The 24,066-nt window shown below is 43.0% G+C and overlaps 1 protein-coding gene across 2 annotated transcripts in view; it reads right to left on the bottom strand.

The window, feature by feature from the left end:
- The window catches only part of PRKCQ (protein kinase C theta), a 154,265-nt gene that overhangs the window by 110,531 nt on the left and 19,668 nt on the right, over positions 1–24,066 (bottom strand). Inside the window, exon 1 of one of the 2 annotated variants that reach the window (XM_059912136.1) lies at positions 14,799–14,836. The exons of the other annotated variant lie outside the window; for it this stretch is intronic. Within the exon in view, the coding sequence (XP_059768119.1) occupies positions 14,799–14,821 (23 nt within the window). The 5' untranslated portion in view covers positions 14,822–14,836. Of the gene's footprint in view, positions 1–14,798; positions 14,837–24,066 lie in introns of those variants that run through there. 2 annotated transcript variants of the gene reach the window in all.

Raw genomic sequence — 24,066 nt, 5'->3', positions numbered from 1 at the left:
ATGCTCTTACCTAACAATGGCAAGGACAACATGAATCATACACTTCCATACAGTGCTGTTCTGAGCGTAAATTTGTTGAACACTCATATGTGTATGTATCAACATATGTATGTGTATATATGCAAATCTCAAGAGCCAAGAAGATGTGTAATAGGCACATGAGGATGAAATTAACATAATAGATTTTTGTGGGCTGGTTTTTTGTGCGCAGAGCTGATGGTAAAGGAAAAGGGGTGCTAAAATAGAAAGGAATTGCATCTAGCAGGACCGTCTTCCCCCAGTCTCTCTGGAGTGTAAATTTCATAATCTCTTTATTGCCAATCACAGTAGTCTTGCCCTCTACAACAAACAGTGTGTGCAGTAAGACTGACGGGCCAGCTCAGGCTGTTCTGGCAACACACGGGTCCCTCTACGGACCGCTCGTCTGAGGAATAAAAGCACACATCCAGTCTCTCCTGGACAGCTCCTGGGGACCCCCAACCTGCCAGGTGCGAAAGGAACTCACTGTCTTGCCTTTGGAATCTTCCTCTTCTTCTGTTTTACCAGCTCAGTGACTGGTACCATGACTCCCAGCCTAGCACCCTGCTTAGACATCACCCTTCCTCTCATCCACCACATCCAACCTGCCCTTCTCCTTCCCCATCTCCTCTCCTCCTTCCCTGGGGTCTTGGCTGGATTCTGCATCATCCCTCGTGGGACCCCATCATAGCAGCTTACCTGTCTCTCTCCCCAGTCCTGTCACCTCTCACTCCCAGTCCCAAAGGATCTTCCCTAGGATCATGCAGAGCTACTGCCATGTCTCCAACTTGTCGTCATGCTGTTTCGGAGCTCCAGGCTCTTAGCAATACTGCTCCCTCTCCCTGGACCGCCTTCCTATCTCACTCCATCCTCCACCTGCCCCACCCCCGCTTCCTCATCTTCCACGCTCCTCTCAGTCTGTACCTCCTCTGTGAAGCTCTTCTTCCCTCACCTCCATCAGCCTCCCTCGATGCATCTTGGTGGAATTTACTCAGCGCCCCACCCCAGCCCCCCATGGCTCCCTGGGTACCCTGCGAGACAGCACCTGTCATATCTGTTCGCCTCACCTTTGCCATTTCAAAAGTCTGAGTGGGGTAGATCCTGTACCTCCCATTCTCTGTCTTTGTCTTCAGCTCTTAGCCCCCAAATTTGGGGGACGTAGTAGGGCCCCACCAGGATTTCTCCTACATAATCCTTGAAGAGGGTGGGATCTACTCATATCCTCAGAAGACGGGTGGGATTCAACCTATAGAAGTCCCTCTGGTTTCACCTGCAGTATGTCTAGCAAAAACCCTCCAGAGTGAGTGCATGTAGGTGCCTTACTTACTGGGCTCTAGCTGTGATGAGGGGTTTCCTCTGTTAGCACGTTCCTCTGTTACCACGTTCCTCTGGGGAATGTGGGGCTGGGGAGGAGACCAAATGCTCACACAGCCGTACTTCCCTATAACGCTTTATTCGATGTATTAGTTCCTGTTGGTCTTCCCAAACAAGACTTCGGGCTCTGAGAGCAGAGACCATGTCTTAATCATCTATGTACCTCCAGGGTTAATCCCTCTGTCCGATACTGAGCTGATGCTCAGTGCCTTTTTGCTAAGGAACTTAATTTTCAAAAGCAACATTTTATATCATCTTTTAATCTTCATGCATTTCTTTTACCTGCAAGGGTATTCTATGGTCCGATTAGGTGGCAGACAGTTACAGAGGAAATCAATACAAAGGAAACATCCCAGGCATTGTTACAGGCAGAGAATCGATGCCATTATGAGCTCAACTGCAGGAATTATTTAACCTCTCTGCTTTCTCATTTGGAAAATGGTGATAATACTATTACTTGTCTCAAAGGGCTATGAGGATGAAATGGGAAAACACATGGAGGTGCTTAGAACAGGGCTGGCACATAGTAAACTCTCAAAGTAATGTTAGTTATTATTATTATTATTATTGTAACTGATATACTTTCTAGTGTACTTTATGGTCATTATTAGTATGTACCAAAAAAGGGTAGGAAGAGAATGGAAATAGTCTTTTAGGAGCATATCTGGGCTGAATTATGCGACCTTTCTCTGTGCTCTGCCACCGAGCTCCCATAAAACCCTCCACGTATCTCTCCTACAGCACTTATTTTCCCCTAATGGAGTCCTCACGATGCTGGCACTCATCACAATGAACTATCAGTGTGTCCATCCAATCTTCTGCGCTTCTGCCATCCCAACTGCGAAATGCCATCCTAATGTGTACTTTAAATTTGTGGAGGATCTTTACCCTTACAGCTCAATGTTTTCACCTTTAAGTGTGATCTCATTTCTCTTTGGCAGGTAGTGACAATGCAGGGAGATGGTCAAGTAGGGGGACATAGTAGGGCCCCACCAGGATTTCTCCTACATAATCACTGCTCAGTGGCATGCTTGAGGTCATATGCCATTAAGTACTGAATGGAGAATTCTGGTCTCTTGCCTCCCTGGTGCTGACTGACCTACTTATCTAGACTGACTCACCTGCCACAATTCAAAGCCACCAAATACTTTCATGGTGACCTGAAGGACTGCCACCACCTAACAAAAGCGGATGGGGGAAAATTCCATAGAAACAGAAAGCAAGAGAAGTTCTCTATACTCTCATCAGCTAAAACATATCACAACTTCTCTTCCTCTGCAGCAAGTGAACTAAGAATGAGCATACTTCTTTATTTTAAAAAAATCTGGATGGCATTTTTATCGCTATAATTTAGCTGGAGGTGTCTTAGGGACACAGGGGGAGTCTCAAAGAAAATACAGAAAACACAAATGAATCAACAGTAAGCTTGGGGATGAGGGAAAAAAACATTCAATGGGTTCCAAACGCATCAGCTCAGCCAAAATTTGGTAAATCAAACATCAGGCAAATTTTGGCAAATTAAGCTTATAGCTTTCACATTTAGAGATGGAAAGATTTCTTAGGTAAAAGTGGCAGCTGAATAAAATGACTTACTGTTGTAGAAAAAAAGCTATAATAAAAAAATTAATTTGCCTTGCAATGTGCACGGAAGAAAGACTGTAACCAGCTGGGAAGTATTTTATCCCCTTGCTAAGATGTCTACAAAGTAGTACAATAAAGAGTCAGACTAAATATTAGCCTCTCACCCCTAAATATGGTCTCAAAAGTGAATTAAAATATTAAGTATGAAATGAAGATAATATTTTAAAATAACCCTGACCATATATGCTACATGACAAAAGGAAAGAGGCCTAACCTTCAACTAGTAAGGAAGGGGGATTTGTGACAGAGCTAGTAATGCCCTCCTACCTGCGAACGTCAACAAGACTCCCCCCAACCCCAGTTATGGACTGAATTGTGTCCCCAGCAATTCATATGTTCAGGCCGTAAGCCCCCATGGGACTGTATTTGGAGGTGGAGCCTTTAGGGAGGTAATTACGGTTAAATGAGGTCATAAGGGTGGGGCCCTGATCCATTAGGACAGTGTCCTTATAAGAAGAGGAAGAGACACCAGAGCTCTCTTTCTTTCTTTGCCACATGAAGACACAGTGGGAAGATGCCATCGACACACCTGGAAGAGGGCTTTCATCAGAAACCAGCCTTGAAGGCACCTTGATCTCAGCCTTCCAGCCTCCAGAGCAGGGAGAAAACAAACTTCTGTCATTTAAGCCCCTCAGTCTGTGGTATTCTGTTCTGGCAGCCTGAGCAGACTAATAGAACATATCCCTTCTCCCACCAAAAAAAAAAAAAAAAAGTCTAGAAATAAAACAAATATTGAATATTGAAATATAGGAAAGAAAGAACCTGGGATGGCATTATTAATATTCTGACACTAATTTTAATGTGTGATATGAATAGACAGTCCCACGAAAACACAGCTCTGATCACATTATACAAATACTCAACTGTGCACATCCTTGCTGAATTAAATCATGACTCAATCTGTTATTTAAAAGCCTCCATGTGTTGGCATCAAGTACCGACCGCACACCACACACCACACAACTCAGCCTGTTTTCTGAATACACCCCGACAATCCATCTCGATGGCTCTGTTTACACCTTCGTTCTGCTTGGATGCTCTACCAGCTCCACGCATACACAGTTGCCATCCCTCAATCTTTCTCATCTTTCAAGGACCTCACTTCTGTACTACCTCATCCAGAAATCCTTTCCTGCTCCGCATGAGAAGAGGAGCGATTTATCTGACGGATGAGTTTTAGAAGACTAAACTATGCTTGCCCAGTCCAGCCCCCTCCTCTCTTTTGGGGAGATCTAGCGACTTTCAGAGACCATGTTTCTCCACTCCCCTCTGCCATGCCATAAGCGGGGCGGGGCTAATCTGCCAGTCCTGGGAGGCCAGCCTTTGTCCAGTACTGCCTATGACACTATGAACAACGACCAACGGATTTGCTTGGACACTTTGGCCATATCCACCAATCCAGCCTTTATCACTAGTCAAGTTGACTTTTTTCTTCTCCATCTCCCTGACTCCTGATCTATCTGTCCATTTGTTCCAAGCACATGCGTACCCTAGATGGTTATTTATTAGGTCTCCTACAGTTCACAAAACTTTGCAAAAAGCTTTCTGTAGCTTGTGTTATTCAACCTTCTCACCAAGCCTGTGAGATAAGTATAATTAGCTCCATTCTACAGATAAGAAAGCTGAGGCCTAAGTGGGTAAGCAGCTTGCTGAAGGTCACACAGCTAGTAAGGAATAGAACCTGGATTCCAGCCTTGGTTGTTAAGTGCCTCCACTCAAACTAGTCAATGATTCCTTGTTAGAAAATGGCTTTTTAAGGTTAGGCCAGGGAGGAAGTGAAAGCATGGAGAGTTCTCCATAGATTGTTTCCATCTGTTCAACCAGTTCCTAATTAGCAAGGACCCATGACAGCTGTCAGACAGGCTTTCCCAGCAGCCTCTGTACTGCCTACTTGCTCAGTTACCTTGGGTACCAATTTGATGTTTCTTTTTGTCAGAACCTGTGGTTTAATGATCTTTCTACTCCATGGCTATAATTTGAAGAGTTAAAGAGTGGGTAATATAAACGGAGTTGAAGTTTCTTGGAAGAGCTTAAGCTCTCTTTCAGAAGTGAGGTCAAAGCTGCTGACCTGGGTAATTTTCCCAGGGGGTCATAGTGTGTACTGTTTACCTCTGCGCCTTCTCCATTCATGCCTTTACTGGTGGCTGGCTGGTATCAGTTAGGATTCCTGGGGCCAAAGTCTAGAGCAGACGATGCTCACTGCTTTGTACGAAGTCGGTCTCCTCGGCACTACTTTCTACCCAGGGTAGGGTAACCACTTACCGAGTCCAAAGATGCTGTCTGGTACAGGAAGCAAATTTAATGATGGTTCTGTTCACTGTGTCAAATTTTACTCTTAAAAGACACTCTTCACCACACAAAAAAAGGTGACTGTGAAATGACGGATATGTTAATTAGCTTGATTGTGGTGATTATTTCAGTGTATACGTTTATCAAGTCATCCGATCATACACCTTAAATATATATCCAACTTTTAATTGTCAATTATATCTCAATAAAGTTGGGGGGAAAGAGACAATTTTCTCAGTGACTCTACCGTCTTATTAACTCAGTAGCTCTAATGAGACACAGGATACTTTGGAATCTTCCTAATGCATCAGAGGAAGAGTTCTGCCTGTCAGGTGCTCAGGTAGGAAAAACACCCCACCTGAATGGATGTGGGGCGTCCAATCAGAGGCAGGGCCCAGCGTGCCCCGGTCAAAGGACATCTTGACTGAGATGGTCAAGTTGAAGTCCCTGGCCACATGGTCCCTTTTCCCTGGCCTGGCATGGCAGTATACCATGAGGAAGGAGAGGACACAGGCAGGCGCTCACAGGCGTGTCAACGAGACGGGCGCAGTACAAACACCAGCCTTCCCCAACTGCATAGTCATAGACAAGTGATCTAATCTCTGTGCGACTATGTTTCTATTTCTGCAACATGGGGAAAATAACAGACCCACTTCATAGAGTTGTCGGGAGGATTAAATGAATTAACCATTAAATGAAATGTTTACAACAGTGTTTGGTGGAAAAGGTAGCTATAACATCATATAGGACTTTTCCAAAGTAACCTCGGAAATTCTCCCTGATGAAATCAACTACCGATGATGAAAACTGACTCAGTGGATTATCTGACATGGCCTAGAACTCACCTAAACTACTGGCTAAGGAAATGAAGTGACATGTACATTTGTTTTTTTGCCATCGCTCACTAAGTATTTGCTAAACCTGCCTCCTAGGTATAAAGCCTGGTGCTGGATGCAAAAATGTGACAGGGTCCCTGTTCTAAATAAGCCTTGGGACCTCAGAATGAAGCAGACCCCTGCCTAGAGGGGAACAGAGAAGAGGTTCTGACAGCCCGGACTCCACTTTCTTGCTGTTCATCCTGCGAGTGAAATGACGTGGCCCGTCAGTGTGGACTCAACATTGAGACAGAGAAAACAAGAATTGCAAAGCGGGCTGTCACTTGTGGGTACGGCGGGAGCGAAACACCCCTGTCCCCCGAGTGGTGTTCAAACACCACACCCCACTTCCTCCCGAGGGCGTGTGACACTTTTCAAAGAAAATACAGTATTTGGTAGTATCGCCATAGCAAGTGGAAATAGCAATGTTCAGTCCAAAGATGAACTAATAGTTTTGTGAAGAATAACACACACACAGCCCTGCGTGTGCCAGCACGACAGGCACTGCTGTCGAAGTTACTGCTGGAGATAAAGGGAAAGGGAGACCAGGGGCGGAGACCAGGAGGAGGCCAAGGAGGCCGAGAGGGGCTCAGACGCTCCAGGATGGATGTGTGCCCGCAGGTCTAGGTGAACCACCCACGTCTCTCATTGCCCACGAATGTCCCCACCTTAGAAATGAGTGATTTGTAAAAGCCTGTTTGCGATCAGAGCTTAGAATCCATGGAAACTGAAATTAGATACTATTTAGGTACCCAGACAAGCCCATGAACAACCCATTCATCTGTTAATCCAGAATGAAATCAAGAGGATGAAACTAAGCACCTTTTCATCACTGTTCCGGCTTAGGAGGTCCTCCCCTGGTTTTTCTTCCTGTGACCTTTCAGGTTTATTGTGGGTTTAGTAGCCCATCTGGGGTCTAATTTCTCAATTTAAAGACCACAGATTACTCTGAATCTCAGGAAACACTGGTTGAACGGGTGAGGCGAGAACATGTATATTCTCGGCCACAACTGCAGTGGACACCCGTCACCTGCGAGATGGGAATCCCCGAGCCCAACGGTTCTCAAAGTGTCGTCCTGGGGGACCACCAGCATCACACCAGCACCGCTTTAGACATGCAAACCCGCCAGCCCCACCCGGACCCGCTGAATTAGAAATTATGGAAGCGGGTGTCTGCAATCTGGGTTTCAATAGGCCCTCCACTGACTCGCTGCCCATCTAAGTTCTAGAAGCACTGCCCTGGAATAAAGGCCTCAAGACCAGGCTGTGTATTTCTCATCTTTATTTGCCTGGCATCTAGCACAGTGCCTGGCACTGAGGGGGTTCTAAATCACTGGTTCTCAACCAGGGCAACCTTGCCTCTAGGGGACATTTGGCAATGTCTGGAGACATTGTTGGTTGTCACAAATGGGTGGAGAGGGTGGGACCAGCATTGGGTAGATTGAGGCCAGAAATACTGCAAACAACCTACAATGCACAGGACAGCTGCCCACAACGAACACATCAATGGTGCTGAGGCTGAGAAGCTCTGTTCTACATAAATACATTAAATGTGGTGATGCCAAGAGAACTCCCCCCTATTCTTTCCTCCCTGTCTCTCATCACTTCCCCATGCTTAGTGAATTCTAGCGCCGCAACAAGGGAATTCGGAGACTTGCGGGAACGCGTCTCTCTTTTCCATACTGCCTTCTCATTCGGCCGCCACGATTAGCACAGTAACTGACATGTAATATATTCACTGCAGGTGTCTTTTGAATACGTACACGGATACATCGGTTATGAATGAATCAATCTGTGAACAAATCAGTTAGTTGATCTGTTCATTTTTCTTTCTTCTTTTTGAGAGCTGAAAGTGCCTTTAGTGATCAAACTGTCTGCTGTCTCTTGTAACAGCTGAGGAAACTGAGGGTCAGAGAAATTAAAGCAAGTGATCAAATCTACCTAATTGGTGGAAGAAATGTTACTAGGACTCAGGTCTCCTAGGTCCTTATTTATTCATCTTTCCACTGTGCTCTTCTTTGATTGTAGATATCCCTCAGTGAGGAATATGATTTGAACAAATGACTAGATTTTCTCCTACAGAAAATATTAGTACTGCCTACACCACCCGATGCCAGACGCTCGGCTCGATCGGACTTAATATTTGTGACGTGTCCTAATTTTGCTATTTTGGACAGTGCAGCATCCTCACGTGCAGTAGCGAGCATTCAGTGAGTGAGTGCAACTAGCTAACTGCTGATTATTCACATTCCAAGGGGGGCTTTTCTGTATTCATCACACACACAAAATATGAAGACATTAAAAACGTTGTTTCTTTGAAGAAAAAGAATGGTAAAAAGAAAAAGGAGTACTTGATTATGCAGCAGACCTATTGAAAATGCCAAGCTTTGGGCTTCCCTGGTGGCGCAGTGGTTAAGAATCCTCCTGCCGATGCAGGGGACAAGGGTTCAAGTCCTGGTCCGGGAAGTTCCCACACGCGGCGGAGCAGTGAAGCCCGTGCGCCACAACTACTGAGCCTGCGCTCTAGAGCCCGCGAGCCACAACTACAGATGCCTGGGTGCCTAGAGCCCGTGCTCTGCAACAAGAGAAGCCACCGCAATGAGAAGCCCACGCACCGCAACGAAGAGTAGCCCCTGCTCGCCGCAACTGGAGAAAGCCCGCATGCAGCAATGAAGACCCAACGCAGCCAAAAATAAATAAATAAAATAAATAAATAAATGAAAATGCCAAGCTTTGACTTTACTTGGTGAATTTTCAGTGAGCTAACAAGATTATTTTGTGATCAGAGCTATTGTGTGAAATGTGCTTCAGCCTATTCTTACAACAATCTCTTAAGAGGACAGCGCAGTATTTCATAAATACACTTTCACTGTTCTGCAGAGTAGAAGGTAGGTGGACTGAATAAGTATCTTCATTTTGACAAAGAATCCACTACAGATTATTGGCAAATAACTAACAGGCGTAGAGCACTGACAGTTTACAGACAGCTTTTCAAAGATGAGGTTAAGAAAGAGGTTGCTAGTCTTAAAAGATATTGGAAATTGTTGTTTTTTTAATTGGTCCTTCATCACAGTTTTTTTTTGGGGGGGGGGTGTAAATTTATTTATTTATTTATTTATTTTTGGCTGCGTTGGGTCTTTGTTGCTGCGCAGGGGCTTTCTCTAGTTGCAGCGAGCAGGGGCTATTCTTTGTTGCAGTGTGCGGGCTTCTCTTTGCAGTGGCTTCTCTTGTTGCGGAGCACAGGCTCTAGGCACGCGGGCTTCAGTAGTTGTGGCTTGCAGGCTCTAGAGCGCAGGCTCAGTAGTTGTGGCGCATGGGCTTAGTTGCTCTGCAGCATGTGGGATCTTCCCGGACCAGGACTCGAACCCGTGTCCCCTGCACTGGCAGGCGGATTCTTAACCACTGCGCCACCAGGGAAGTCCCCTTCATCACAGTTTGAGAAGCATTGTTCTCTGGTGCCTATTTGTAACACAATATTTGAGAAATGCAATCTCTCCTAGTTTTCTACTTAGCTTTTTATACTCTCCCCTTGGAGGTAAGCTCTGCGATTTCAAGAGTAATGTCTAGTTTTTGTTTATTTAATAGACTTCATTTTTTTAAACAGCAGTCTTAGAGTCACAGCAAAATTCAGCAGACGGGACAGAGATTTCCCATACACTTGCTGTCCCACCCGTACACAACATCCCCCGTCATCGACAGCCCCAACGAGATGGTACATTTGTTACCTACACTGACACGTCACCATCACCCAGAGTCTACACGAGGGTTCACGAGGGTCTACAGAGTTTACACGAGGGTTCACTCTTGGTGCTGTCATTCTATGAGTTTGGTCAAATACATAATGACATGTATCCACCACTCTTGTATCAGACTCAATATAGTTTCACTGCTCTAAAAATCCTGTGCTTCACCGATTCATCCTTCCCCCGCCCCAGCCCTAATAGATATGAAAATAAAGATGCAATAATGGAAATAGTGTGGTGCTGGCAGCAGCAGAGTTGGATAGATCACCAGAACAAAATCAAATGTTTTGAAACAGGTCCAAATACTTATGAAAGCTATGTACAAAGATGACAGCAAAGTCCGGGGAAAAGGAAAGATTGTTTAATAAATGGACTGTGCCCATCGGCTAAAACTTACATTAAAGCTGACATCAAAATACAATTCAGATAGATTGATGACATTAACATAGAAATAAAAACCTCTAAACTACTAAAGGTACTAGATATGTAGATTAATGATGATATGCTTTTGGAATTAGGAAAGATTTCTCAAATATACCATAGACAAGCTCCATAAAGGAACACATTTCTATCCTATTTTACTAAAAACTTATATGTGTTAAACATTATCAAAGTATAAGACAAATGACAAACTAGGAGACATGACTGTAAAGTATGTGGCAAAATATTTGACAAATATGTGAAAAGCTCTTAAATATCAATAAGAAGGTCAAGCCTAATAGTTAAATATTTGCCCAATTAAAAAATAGGCAAAGGCTAAGAGCACACCTTTTACAAAATGAATACTATAAAGGCAAAAAAAAACCATGAAAAAAGTTCAGTTTCACTAGAACGCAAAGAAATGTAAATTAGCCAGTTCCATAATCGCTTTTCTGCAATTCCAAAATCCAAAAGTTCTGAAAATAGAAAAAAAAATGGTTCTGTAGTGCAAACTAATTTTGTAGCAAAATCTGATGTGGGCTATTTATGGTCTATTTAATCCCACTGAACATGACTGTTAATACCTCATCCCCCAATGCATAGCTTACTAGGAATATTTTGTACTATACAGTGTATAACTTTATTACCTTTATAAAATATGAATTATAAAATAGATTTGGCTGTAATAGTTTGGATAAGGGACCTATACAGTCTTTATGGAAGAAAATATGGATTAAATGACTTTAAAATAATAAGGCAAGTATATGAAGGTATATAAACAAGAATGACCACTGCAGCACTGGTTAATAATAGCAAAATTGGAAACAGCCTCAATGTCCCAAAATAAGGTATTATTTAAATATATTATGACATATAACTACAGTGGAATATTTTACAACCAGTAGATTATTATTCACTCAATTTACAGGATACAGTTAAGTTAAAAAGAGATACTAACCATAGTGTATATAATAGGTGGTCATTTAAAAAGATAAATTTACATGCATAAATTATTTTAAAAAATTTATTTATTTTATTTATTTATTTTTGGCTGTGTTGGGTCTTCGTTTCTGTGCGAGGGCTTTCTCTACTTGCGGCAAGCGGAGGCCACTCTTCATCGCGGTGCGCGGGCCTCTTACTATCGCGGCCTCTCTTGTTGCGGAGCACACGCTCCAGACGCGCAGGCTCAGTAGTTGTGGCTCACGGGCCTAGTTGCTCTGTGGCATGTGGGATCTTCCCAGACCAGGGCTCGAACCCGTGTCCCCTGCATTGGCAGGCAGATTCTCAACCACTGAGCCACCAGGGAAGCCCCTACATGCATAAATTTTAATGGGAAAAACTTTGGATCAAAAGTGCTATCTCTGGGTGGACTGGATTTTAGGTAATTCTATTTTATTAAGAACAATTTTTTTTATTATTTCTATTTTTTATTTATTTTTGGCTGCATTGGGTCTTCGTTGCCGCACGCGGGCTTCCTCTAGTTGCAGTGAGCGGGGGCTACTCTTCTTGTGGTGTGCGGGCTTCTCATTGTGGTGGCTTCTCTTGTTGCAGAGCACGGGCTCTAGGCACGCGGGCTTCAGTAGTTGTGGCACATGGGCTTCAGTAGTTGTGGCTCGCAGGATCTAGAGCGCAGGCTCAGTAGTTGTGGTGCACGGGCTTAGTTGCTCCGCAGCATGTGGGATCTTCCCAGACCAGGGCTTGAACACATGTCCCCTGCACTGGCAGGCGGATTCTTAACCACTGCACCACCAGGGAAGCCCTTAGGTGATTTTAAATGGTTATTTTTTCAGAGGTTTACAATACTTTTTAAAAAAAATGATCCTATATAACAAAAAGGAGAAAATGCTTTTCCTATATCAATTCATTTTTCACACCTAACAGATTTGTGCAGTAGGATGGACAGTTCCCATTACAGTGAAAGGAAAAATGGATGCCTGCAGCAGTGGGGGCTTTTCTCAAGGCTATAGAACTTGTGACACAGCCTAAGTCTCCTGATTCCAAATCTAGTCCCTTTCCACTGCAAGGCCACTGGGTGCCAGGCCCCGGAGTACCACCTAGCACGCATTCAGCTGCCTAGCTTTGATAACATTTGGTAACTTAACAAGTCACTCTTAATATCAATTCCTGGGAGTTTAGTATGTGGAAAGTACTGTGGGGGGCGGTTCTTAGACATCGAAGCCACAGTTCTTGATTTCAAGAATCCTCCAATCCTTTTCATAGGAGATTCCGATTTAGGAAACAGCAGCGGTCCACAACTTCACTAATAGGTAGTTTAGATCAGAGTATATTTTTTTTCCATAGAAATGTTACCCATGATGTTGAATCGACATATGCACATTTTGGGAAGGACTAAATGGTACTATGAAACCACCTACAATGGATTTATAATAGATTTACTAGGAACTGCTTCCCAAAGTCCCATTTGGGACACACCCTGGGACAGTGGAGTCAGAGATTCCTCTTCCTATGGAGTCGTGGGATCAGATCAGGTCCTCCCCCAGCTCCAGGTCACGCGACGGGCTTCCATGGCCAAGGGTAGTGGGAAGTAAGGGCCTGGGGGAAAGGGCTCTGGCGAGGGAGGCAGAAGTGGGGGAGATACGCCCACCGGTGATGCTGAGCATGGAGAGTAGAGGTGAAGCAGGAAAAGGTGACAGAGGGCAGCAGAGACTGGGGCGGGTGGGGCGGTGGAGACACAGGTGTGGCTAGAGAGTGATGCCAGGGAAGGTGAAGCAGGAGAACAGGAGGATGAGGGGGAGAAGAGGAAGCGTGCCACTGGTGGTCTCCAACAGAGGGCATCTGAAGGTTGGGGCAGCCTCTGGCAGACACCTCACCACTGGCGCAATTTCCTGAGGGTGGATGTGGCCAATGGCTGGCGAGCCCAGCTGATGAGTAACCTCCAGGTTGGGCCCACCTGCCTCCTGCCACCGGCTAGAACCTGGAGGTGGTGGCACTGAATCACCTTGACGATGCCCTGGACCACCTGAGCCTGGATGTGCAGGCAGAAGAGGACTGGAGGCCTGTGACCGCAGCCGAACACATAGACTAATGGGTACCACACTTCACGAGACTAGTAAGGAACAAATAAGAATATAACTGATGAGGTTTCCTGAATGATAGAAGGATTGTCCTGATAACAAAATAGAATTTTTTTATTCTTCTCTAAAAAGTCCTCCTCCTCCTCCCCTCCCCCTTCTTCCGGCCCCTGCCCCTGCCCCCCAGACTGACCAGCCAATTCTCCCTGTCCTGTTCACAGGAAAAAAGAAAAAAGAGGATATGACAATGGTAACCAAATGGGGCATCCGGTGTCAATGTCCTGCTCTCATCCCGCATCTGACAGCACAAAACAAACCCGAACCATCTTCTGAACACAGATATTTTCCTGAGGTTTAAAAATTTGAAATTCAAATTTGTCCAGGTAAAAGCTCTGGGAGAGAAAGAGGAAGGAAACGTGTAGTGTCCCTAAGTCCCTCTGTCATGCTCTTGGGCTGCAAGAAGGAAAAGGCTGAACTCAGGCACCAACTTGCCCTCCTTGAAACAAAACCTACAATATCTTGGAAAAATACGCCCGTCCCTAATTCTCAACATCTCCCAAGCTGACCACTCCGAGGGGAGTGAGCCCTGGTCAGGCTGCTGCTGGAACAAGCTCATGATGCTCAAGAGACAGAGAGAGGCAGGGGCTGAAGTTCCTGGGCGTGGACCAGTGGACATGGGAGAATAGGACCAAGTGCTCTCCCTGGATCTTCACTGTGGACATTTATGATTGGCTGGACGGAAGTGGGAGATTCCCTTTCTTATTTTTGTTCGTGTTTAAAAGTAACATTTCGGGGCTTCCCTGGTGGTGCAGCGGTTGGGAGTCCGCCTGCCAATGCAGGGGACACGGGTTCGAGCTCTGGTCTGGGAAGATCCCACATGCCGCGGAGCAACTGGGCCCGTGAGCCACAATTACTGAGCCTGCGCGTCTGGAGCCTGTGCTCCGCAACAAGAGAGGCCGCGATAGTGAGAGGCCCGCGCACCGCGATGAAGAGTAGCCCCCGCTTGCCACAACTAGGGGAAGAAGCCCTTGCACAGAAACGAAGACCCAACACAGCCATAAAAATAAATTAATTAATTAAAAAAAATATTTTTTTAAAAATTAACATTTCATCTTGTTCTAAAAAGAATGCAGAGCAATAAGCTATTTTGTTAGTCTGTGCCTCAGTTTACCTCTTAGGGAAATCAATGAGAAGAAGGAATAGCAAAATCGGACATTAATTAGAAGTCCTTTTTACATATGTTTCCTCCATTTTCATGCCATGGTCTTGTGAGATATCCAAGGTGATACTCTCATCCATATTTTACAGGTAGGGAAACAGGCTCAGAGAGGTGAGGACATGCATCCAAGGTTGCACAGCTAATGGTGGTGGAGCGGGGACCGGACTCCAGTGCCACAGATACCAACCTGTGGGTTCTCTGCTGTAACATTCTCTTCCTTTCTGGGGTCTGGAGTCTGTTCTGAAAGCACACAGAGCACTTTGATCTCCTGTACGGCAAGTTCTGTCCTGTAAGTAATTATTTTTAATTATGTCTGACTGGGTGAATTATACTGACATCTTTGTCAAGAACACTTTGGGTTCCCACTGAGTTCCTTGCAGCTGTTCTTTACTGCAGAGACGGGATGATTAAAAGGTACTATTCATCCCATGCTTCCCTAGGGCTCTCAAAAGACACTTGTACCCCAGTTGATCCCAACAATGAAGCTACACTTCTTGTCTTTGCAAACTCAGGTCAGGGAGGGCTGGAGGAACACTGCCTTTTTCTGGTTCCTCATCCACAGTGCCACCCTTCACCCACATTGCCTCCTCTGGGACTGCTGCAGTTCAGGGCTTCCTCCCTGGTGATGGCACAGGAATAAAAGCCAAGTGATGGAACAGGACATCTGGTATCCAGGCAAAGAGGAAAGAAGAAGAGGAAGGAGGCAGGGGGGTGGTTTCTTCCCTGCACCGTCTCTCACACATCATCTCCAGGAGCAAAGAGAATGGAACCATGGCTCCCACCAGGATCTACCTTCAGTTCCTGCCTGAAACGCCCTTCATCTTGCTCACCTGCTTAGACTCTGAAGCAAGAGTTGCTTCTCTAGGGTGTAGGTCCACTCTGCTATGCTCTGGCGTCCAACCTCTGGGGCTGCCATGACTGGGGCCTGGGGATGGTTGACTTTGGGGCAGCAGGAGATGGATATGCACATCTAGCCCGACCTGTCTCCACTGATTCCAGGTATTTCCTTGCTGGGCTTTCGGTAAATTAAGGAAGCCAGGCTGGTTCTGATCGGAGGTAGAAGGCATTCTAACAGGAATGACCTCTTAGCAGAGAGAGAAGAAACATCTTATAAAAGCTGCTCCACTGGGAAACGTTAAAGTTCTGGGTTTCCAGTCTACAGTTGGCAGGACTGGCTTTGAAGGGAACATGGAATGGCTCTACAGAACCAAGGCTCTCCTCACTGGTTCCTTCTGCTTTCAGAAAATCTAGGCAGCACTAAAGCAGCTAGGAATTTCCTTGCTTAGCAGTAATGTCATGGTGATGTCACTGAGGTGACACAGGTCCGGCATTACAGTTCTCTCCCCACAACTCTGGAGAGGCTAAGTTGGAGTCAGACTAAACCTCCTAGTTGAGGTTCTAGGCTGCCAACTTTTAACTCTATTTCCAAATAACTTGAAAAGGAAGTACTTTTAGATTATTTTTAGTAATTGAAAGTGACGTGGCTAAGTATCAAGTTATGGTTCTCCGGGACTGGGGAAGAAATATTAGTGAATTTAATCATGACAGCCCCAGTCTCCTTTCTGTTGATCCAAGTTATTTTGTCTTGCGATAACTTCAGGGCTCATCGGTGAATGAAAGTAACATATGTTAGAACTCAGAGGAAGTTGAGTTTTCTAAATTTACATATATTGACGCTTTGTCAATTTGGCCTGACTTCTAAGCCTTCACTAAGGTCATTTATTTCTATAAATACTCATGACTAGGATAGAAGACTTCTATGACCCACCACTAAAGACGCCTCTTTCTTGAATTCGAAATGAATTGTTGTTCCCTAGGTGTTTTTCATATTTTTAACAGGAGTGTTATGACACATCCTATTAAATATCTTATTGACATAAAAATGCTCTCTCACTTTTCTAGTATTTCACCCGTCTGGTAACTCCATAAAAATGGAATTAGGTGAGTTTGGCACGAAGCTTAGTAAGTTTATGCTAAATCCTTCTGATTAACCCCCCTTTTATTTTATTTTTTTTTTAACAACTAAACAGAAAATGTCCTGCTCTATTACAAGCCTATTTCTCTCTTTTAAATGAAGATCAGAAATTGCTAGTTAGGACTCTTTTTTCAATGATCCCTCTTATAATCCTAAAGATTTTAGTCTTTATCTTTAAAGATGTTAGTACGTATCTTTTACATACTAAAATCACCTCCAAGCCTTGTCTCTTCCATGTGAAGTAACAGCTTCTCTTCATTCTTTCCCCCCAAAAGTATTTATATTAAAATTTCAAATGCTTCTCCCCCTGCTCTTTAAAGAGTATCTGATTTCTATACGAAATACTGAACTCAAGGGCATTTCTGTACAATTAAGTTTAAGTTCCAGGGAAGAAACTACACCTTTTCAACATGTTCCTGACTCCCCGTCAGAGAGAGGAGCTGGGGCCATGCAAGGGGACCACAGTTCTAACTGTGGCCAGCTCTTGGGTTCTCACTAAGAATGAAAAGGCCAGGGCAAAGCTCGATGGGGGTAAACGTGGGGAGATCTCTTCCTCTCTGTGGGTCTCATCTTCTTCGTCTATAAGATGAGGGAGTAGAGATTCAACTCCCTGGTCTGGGTCCCCAACACGCTACAGTGCATGATGGCTTCCCGCCTTGCTTGCTGTGCTCACCATTTTGCTGAGGCGAATGCGTTTACAGGCAGAAACCTGCCGTTCTGGAGAAATATCCTTGCATTCTGATATTACGGGAATAGCATATAAATGATCTGTTCAATAGTAACATTCATACAATAAATACTCATGGAGCATGGATGATAGGTACTTCATCCGCAGAGTACTTGCATTTTAGTGAAGGCAATAAAACATGAATACAACAGCCCTGATAGAAACCATGGGGATCAATAACCTGGCATCCCTAACTTCAGGGTTAACAGCTCTCACTCTAAGACAAGCGCAGCATTTGAGTGTAATTCAACAACAGGATTGTCTGGTGTGCTGTCCTACCCATTTTTAGACGTTCGATTGTAGCACATAAGGGCATATATGAGAAAGTTGCCATATGATAAAGCAATCCCACGCCTGGGCATATACCCAGATGAAACTATACTTTGAAAAGATACATGCACCACTATGTTCACAGCAGCACTGTTTACAATAGCCAAGACGTGGAAGCAACCTAAATGTCCATCAACAGATGAATGGATGAAGAAGATGTGGTACATATACACATACAATGGAATATTACTCAGCCATCAAAAAGAAGGAAATAAGGCCATTTGCAGCAACACGGACCTAGAGATTATCATACTAAGTGGAGTAAGTCAAAAAGAGAAAGACAAATACCATATGATATCACTTATATGTGGAATCTAAAATACAATACAAATCAGCATATCTACAAAACAAAAATGGACTCCCAGCTATAGAGAACAGACTGTGGTTCCCAAGGGGGAGGATAGGTAGGGGAGGGAAGGGATGGGAGTTTGGGAGGCAAACTATTGTATATAGGATGGATAAACAGCAAGGTCCTACTATATAGCACAGGGAACTATATTCAATATCCAGTGATAAACCATAATGGAAAAGAATATGAAAAAGAACATATATATATATGTATATATATGTGTGTATATATATGTGTATATATATGTGTGTGTGTATACATGCATATATATGTGTGTATATATATGTATAACAGAGTCGTTTTGCTGTACAGAGGAAATTAACACATTGTAAATCAACTATACTTCAATAAAATTTTTTTAAAAAGAGAAAGATCAGCTTAACGTTGAAGCATTTGATGTTACAAGGTCACTTGCCTGCTTTGTGCTTCAAAGTGCTTATCTAAAAAGAATGGAGGTAATAAAGGCTACCTACATCATAGCTTCCTTAGGTATTCCTAGGAATACACTGGAAAAATGTATAACCCACAGGTGTAAGGTATTCAAAGTCAAGTTCACATTCTTTTCATTGTTTTTGCCAAGTACAATAAAATAAAAATGTTTTAAGGTTTCTTTTTTTTTTTTTGCTTGGGTGCAGAAGGTCCCAAAGTTAGTGGGAAACCCATTGCCAACATGTCCTTTCCCTATGCAGAGCTCCTTCTGCGGGGCTCTAAGAAAAGTCCCAGATTCGGATGTCAGCTCTTCTCCCCAGGAGAGCACAGCCCTTTAAATGCCTGGCAGGGAGGCAGCCAGCTCCTGCCGCAGTCCTTTGAAAGCTGTTCCTTCAATATAGCAGTGCCCGGGTTTCTGTGTGCTCAGTAATTGGTGTGCACACATCCTGCTGTGTTTAGTTTTAAAAAGAAAAGAGGAAAAAGTCACACAGGTGGAGCCCAGGCATCTAAAACTGCTGCCAGCCTGGCATGTGCTTCCCTGCTCTGCTTTCTTTCTATCCCCAAACGGAGGAGTAAAACGACATGGGGCAGGGTGATGCTGGGAAAAGGTGAGAGAGGAAAAAGTAAGAACTAGGTCTGTCGTGACTAAACTCACCAAGTTCATTCTCGGAATAAGACTGCATGCATCATTTTAAAGGCAAAAGCAACTTCTGTCACTCTTATCTATTAGAGAGAAACTAACCGCTGTTTTGTGGTTACATAAGAAAAGCAAACACACACCTCCAGACACTGAAAACACTGTCATTGATGATGAAATAAACTCACTCTTAACGGAGAAGGTGTCTGAGAAGGCCACCCTCTGGCCGGTGGGGCTGTTCTCCAGAGAAAACCACGCCTGTGTTGGAACGAAGACCAGCCTGGCCAAATCTGGGAAGCGCCATACCCTTTCCTCTCATGGCCCTCCTGCCCTTTATTCTTTCTTTCTTTTTTTTTTTTTTGGAGTAGAGTTGACTTACAATGTTGTGTTAGTTTCAGGTGTAAAGCAAAGTGAATCAGTACATATATACACTCTTTTTTAGATGATTGTCCAATATAGGTCATTACAGAGTACTGAGTAGAGTTCCCTGTGCTATACAGTAGGTCCTTATTAGTTATCTTCAAGGGCATCCTTCCTGGTTGAGACGACAGACCTTGTTTGTCTTATGCTTTGTGTAGGCAGCTGTCAAGACTGGAAACCAGAGTGCCAATCTGCCCCATTATGGGAAGGGGAAAAGTCATCTCTAGCCCCATAATGCTAAGAGGGTTACCATTTTTTCAGGTGGTTTGCATGTAGCTTCAAAGCAAGTTTCCATTTTTCCCTTAAGTGAGTAAAATTGATTTTACCATTTATTACTTTATCTTCCTACAGTGAACCAAACACCTCATTAATACAGTCTGTCCCTCATCCTTAACTAATTTGGGATGTGTGTAAAACTCCACAAGGAAGTGAGAGATTGAAATTTACGTTTGGGAAACATATTTTGGTGAATGTTTGCTGTATGTCGAGGCTATTTTAAGTCTTAAATGGGTGTGTTTAAGTGTGTGACAGATTTTTACAATGGAAATATGAGTTAGACATATTAGGATTAGTTACTATTGATTGAGCACCTACTGTGTGCTAGACTGAGTGCTTTACACTCATCTAAAAGAATGCCCACGGCAGCTCTGCAAGGTAGAAATTGTCATCCCTACTTTACAGATGAAGAAACTGGGCAAAAAGGTTAAACAACTCACACAAGGATTTGCAGCTAAAAAGGAAAAGAGCCAGGATTCAGCATCTGAGTGCCCTTCCCACTATACCAGGCAGTCAGAGTTTCTAGTTTTAAAGGTGAATGCCCTCAGACAACCTAATTTTAACTATTTAAATTATTTTACATACCCCCCCAATTAATCAAATGTAATTAAAACTATTTATTTTGACATTTCACTACTTCACATTTTCCTTTCAATTAGAAGTACAAAGGAGTCACAATGTCTGTATATCTCAGAAGAAATGCAAGACAGCAGATGTCAGTATCAGATTAATTTCTATTTTTTAATCATCATGTGCAGGACAGATCTAAAGATCTGAGGCACTTCTGTGCCCCCTACCCGCCTCACCCATGGCCAGAGCACCTAGCACTGCGTATCTCTCTCCAAAGCAACTGCTGCCTAATTGCTAACCTACTCTGTCCTTCAGGAAGGTCCTTTGTAACCGTTAAGGAAGAGATCCTGGGGAAAAAAAGGAAGAATATATCTGTTTGCATAATACTATGTTTCACCTTTTATTTTTAGACAGACTCCCAAGTCTGCAAGTCCTACAAATTATTTTGCTCTCTGGGTTCAGTGTAGCATAAAGAATGCATCCGTTTATTTTCCAATCAATTATGGGGTTGGCCTCCCTGAACCATCTTGTGTTTGTTTCTAAAACATGCAGAAGCCTGTTCTGTAACACAGATGACACGTTTACTTTCAGAAAATTGGGAGAGTTATATTATTTCAGGTGCCTAATAAAATATTCACAAACTTTTACCATTTATCTAATTTCTCTTGAGACTATAAAATAAATAGACATTTTCTATGTAATAAACTTATACTCATGGCTTTCTCGGTCTAGATAGGCAAGATTCTTTTAAGAAAATGAAGGATTTCAAAAAACTTGAGATTTCTCCTGAGTATACTTCTATTATGAATTGGGGGTAGAGTCATTAATTCATATTAAAGAAAAAAGAAATTCTCAGAACAAACAATTTATGTATTAAAGTTACCCTTTGGGGAGAGCTTCAGAGAGAGAGAGGTTTGGAGAGAACAGTGGGGGAAAAATAATCTGAAAGAAGTTAAACTGTTTGTCATAGTTGCAGTTTTGAGTTGAATTCCTGCATCTATTTGACATCTATTCCAGAAAATTTGTGGATGGCTAGATGTTTCCAAGGAAATCAACCCCACTCAAGGTTCTTCTTCAGATTTGCCTCTTTAATGACCTAGTCATACAGTCAACTTAAGTACCAGTTTGCCCATCTAATCATGCAACGACTACAGAATACACTGGTAACAGCAAGGAGTGACAGTATAATTAACTCCACACTGATTAACTTTTATTGATTCAGGCAAAGGAGGATACAAATTAAGATAACTGGAAACTGGGTCCTGACTTGTGATTTGATGCTTTCAGCTTGTCCTCAATACCTGCATTTATCAGACAACTGTTCAACATTCTCTCTTACATAAGAGAGATCCAATCCCACAAACGTATCACATCAGCTTTGTTTTTCTGAGTGACAGGTCTGCTATTATTTTCCTCACGTTATTGATTTATAGGTGGCAGGGACTGTGGGGAGAGCAGCAGGAAAGGGTGAGACAATCACTATTACAATGCTGGGGGCAGATCTCTAACTTACTATGTAAGGAGATTTTCTAATTCAAGCAAACATGATAATCATTACTGCGCTCTCACTCATGTGTCACACAAGGAACCAGGAAAATGAGAAAGGCATATTTCTTGTACCTGGTCCTCAATGAAATTTATAATTTAGCAAGGGGGTCTTCCCTGGTGGCACAGTGGTTAAGAGTCCACCTGCCAACGCAGAGGACACGGGTTCAATCCCTGGTCCAGGAGGATCCCGTGTGCCACGGAGCACCTAAGCCCACAACTACTGAGCCTGCGAGCCACAGTTACTGAGCCCGCGTGCTGCAACTACTGAAGCCCACACGCCTATAGTCCGTGCTTTGCCACAAGAGAAGCCACCACAATGAGAAGCCCGTGCACCACAATGAAGAGTAGCCCCCGCTCACCGCAACTAGCGAAAGCCCATGCGCAGCAACGAAGACCCAACGCAGCCAAAAATTTAAAAATTAAATTAAAAAAAGTTTAGCAAAGGAAGAGAAGGAAACGAACATATATCATGGGCCGAAGCACTGTGCGAGGCACTGGCCATCATTTTTCATGTTCTTGTTAAATCCTCCCATCAACCTTTGAAGAATGGGCTACTGATCCCATTTTACAGAGGAGACAACTGAAGTCTAAAAAGATTAAAGTAGAATATTATTCAACCCCACGTTATAGCATATGTCAGAATATCCTTCCTTTTTTATTGAAGCATTTCCTTCCTTTTTAAGGCTGAATAATACTCCATTTTTTGTACATGCCACCTTACGTTTATCCATTCATCCGTCAGTGGATATTTGGGTTGTTTCCACCTACTGGCTACTGTGAATAATGCTGCTATGAACACAGGTGTGCAAATATCTTTTTGAGATGCTGCTTTCAATTCTTTTGGATGAATACCCACAAGGGGGACTATTGGATCATACAGTAACTCTATTCTTAATTTTTTTGAGGCCCTGCCATATTGTTTTCCATAGTGGCTGTACCATTTTGCACTCCCAACAACAGTGTAGAAGGGTTCCAGTTTCTCCACATCCTCACCAAAACTTGTTATTTTGTGTTTTTGATAGCAGCCATCCTAATGGGTGTGAGGTGATATCTCACTGTGGTATTAGTTTGCGATGATGTTGAGCATCTTTTCATATACTCCTTGGCCATTTGTGTATCATCCTTGGAAAAATGTCTATTCAAGTCCTTTGTCCATTTTTTAAGTTGGACTCTTTTTTGTTGTTGAGTTGTATATAGCTACTAGTTTTTAAATTGTATTATAAAACATTTCAGGCATACAAAATATAAAAAATAACTTGATGAACACCCTATACCTAGAATCCAACCTAAAATAGAAAATCTAACTGATATATTTGAAGTTTCCAATGTCCTTCTCTGGATTGAATTCCCTTTCATACTTTCACTACCCACCAAGAGAACTACTATCCAGACTCTGGAATTTATTATTTCCACCATTTTTTATACATGTAACAAATATCTGTATATCTATATCTATTCTAATATAGCATATTTTACTGGCTTTAAAACTCAATATAAATTGTTGTTTTTAATACTCTTCTGCAGCTCCATTTATCAGGTTTGTGAGATTCATTCTTCTTGATACATGTAATCTCAATTTATTCATTTTCATTGCTCTATAGCTGTAGCTCTCAAAGTTTTGGTCTTAGGATTCCTTTACCTTCTTAAAAAAATCACTGAGGATGCCGAAGAGGTTTAAGTGGATTAATCAATATTTGCCATATCAGAAAATAACAATGAGAAGATTTTTAAACACATATATTAATTTTAGATAATAAAAACCCATTACATATAACATGTTAGCATAAGCAACATATTTTACGATTAAATAATATTTTTCAATGCAAAAAAGCAATGAGAAAAGTGGCACTGTTTTACATTTTTGCAAATCTTTTTAAGGTCTGGCTTAATAGAAGACATTTGGCCTATTATACCTATTTATGCATTTAGTCTGTTGCTATCGTAACACACAGCCTCTGGAAAACTCAGAGAATGAGAGTGAAAATGTGAAAAAGGCCTTAGTCATGCTGTGAAATGAGTTTTGACCTGGGAACACCCTCAAAGTCTACAGGATCTCTAGGGGTCTCTGGACCACACTTTGAGAATCATTGCTCCTTAGAATTTCATTGAAATAAATATATTACAATTTTTTTATCTGTTCTTCTGTCAATGCTCTTTTTCTTTTTGCTTTTATTAATCATACAGTTATGAACAT

This window comes from Balaenoptera ricei, chromosome 2, assembly GCF_028023285.1.
Source record: "Balaenoptera ricei isolate mBalRic1 chromosome 2, mBalRic1.hap2, whole genome shotgun sequence".
Classification (NCBI taxonomy): Eukaryota; Metazoa; Chordata; class Mammalia; order Artiodactyla; family Balaenopteridae; genus Balaenoptera; species Balaenoptera ricei.
This window is presented reverse-complemented; position numbering and strand designations above follow the sequence as displayed.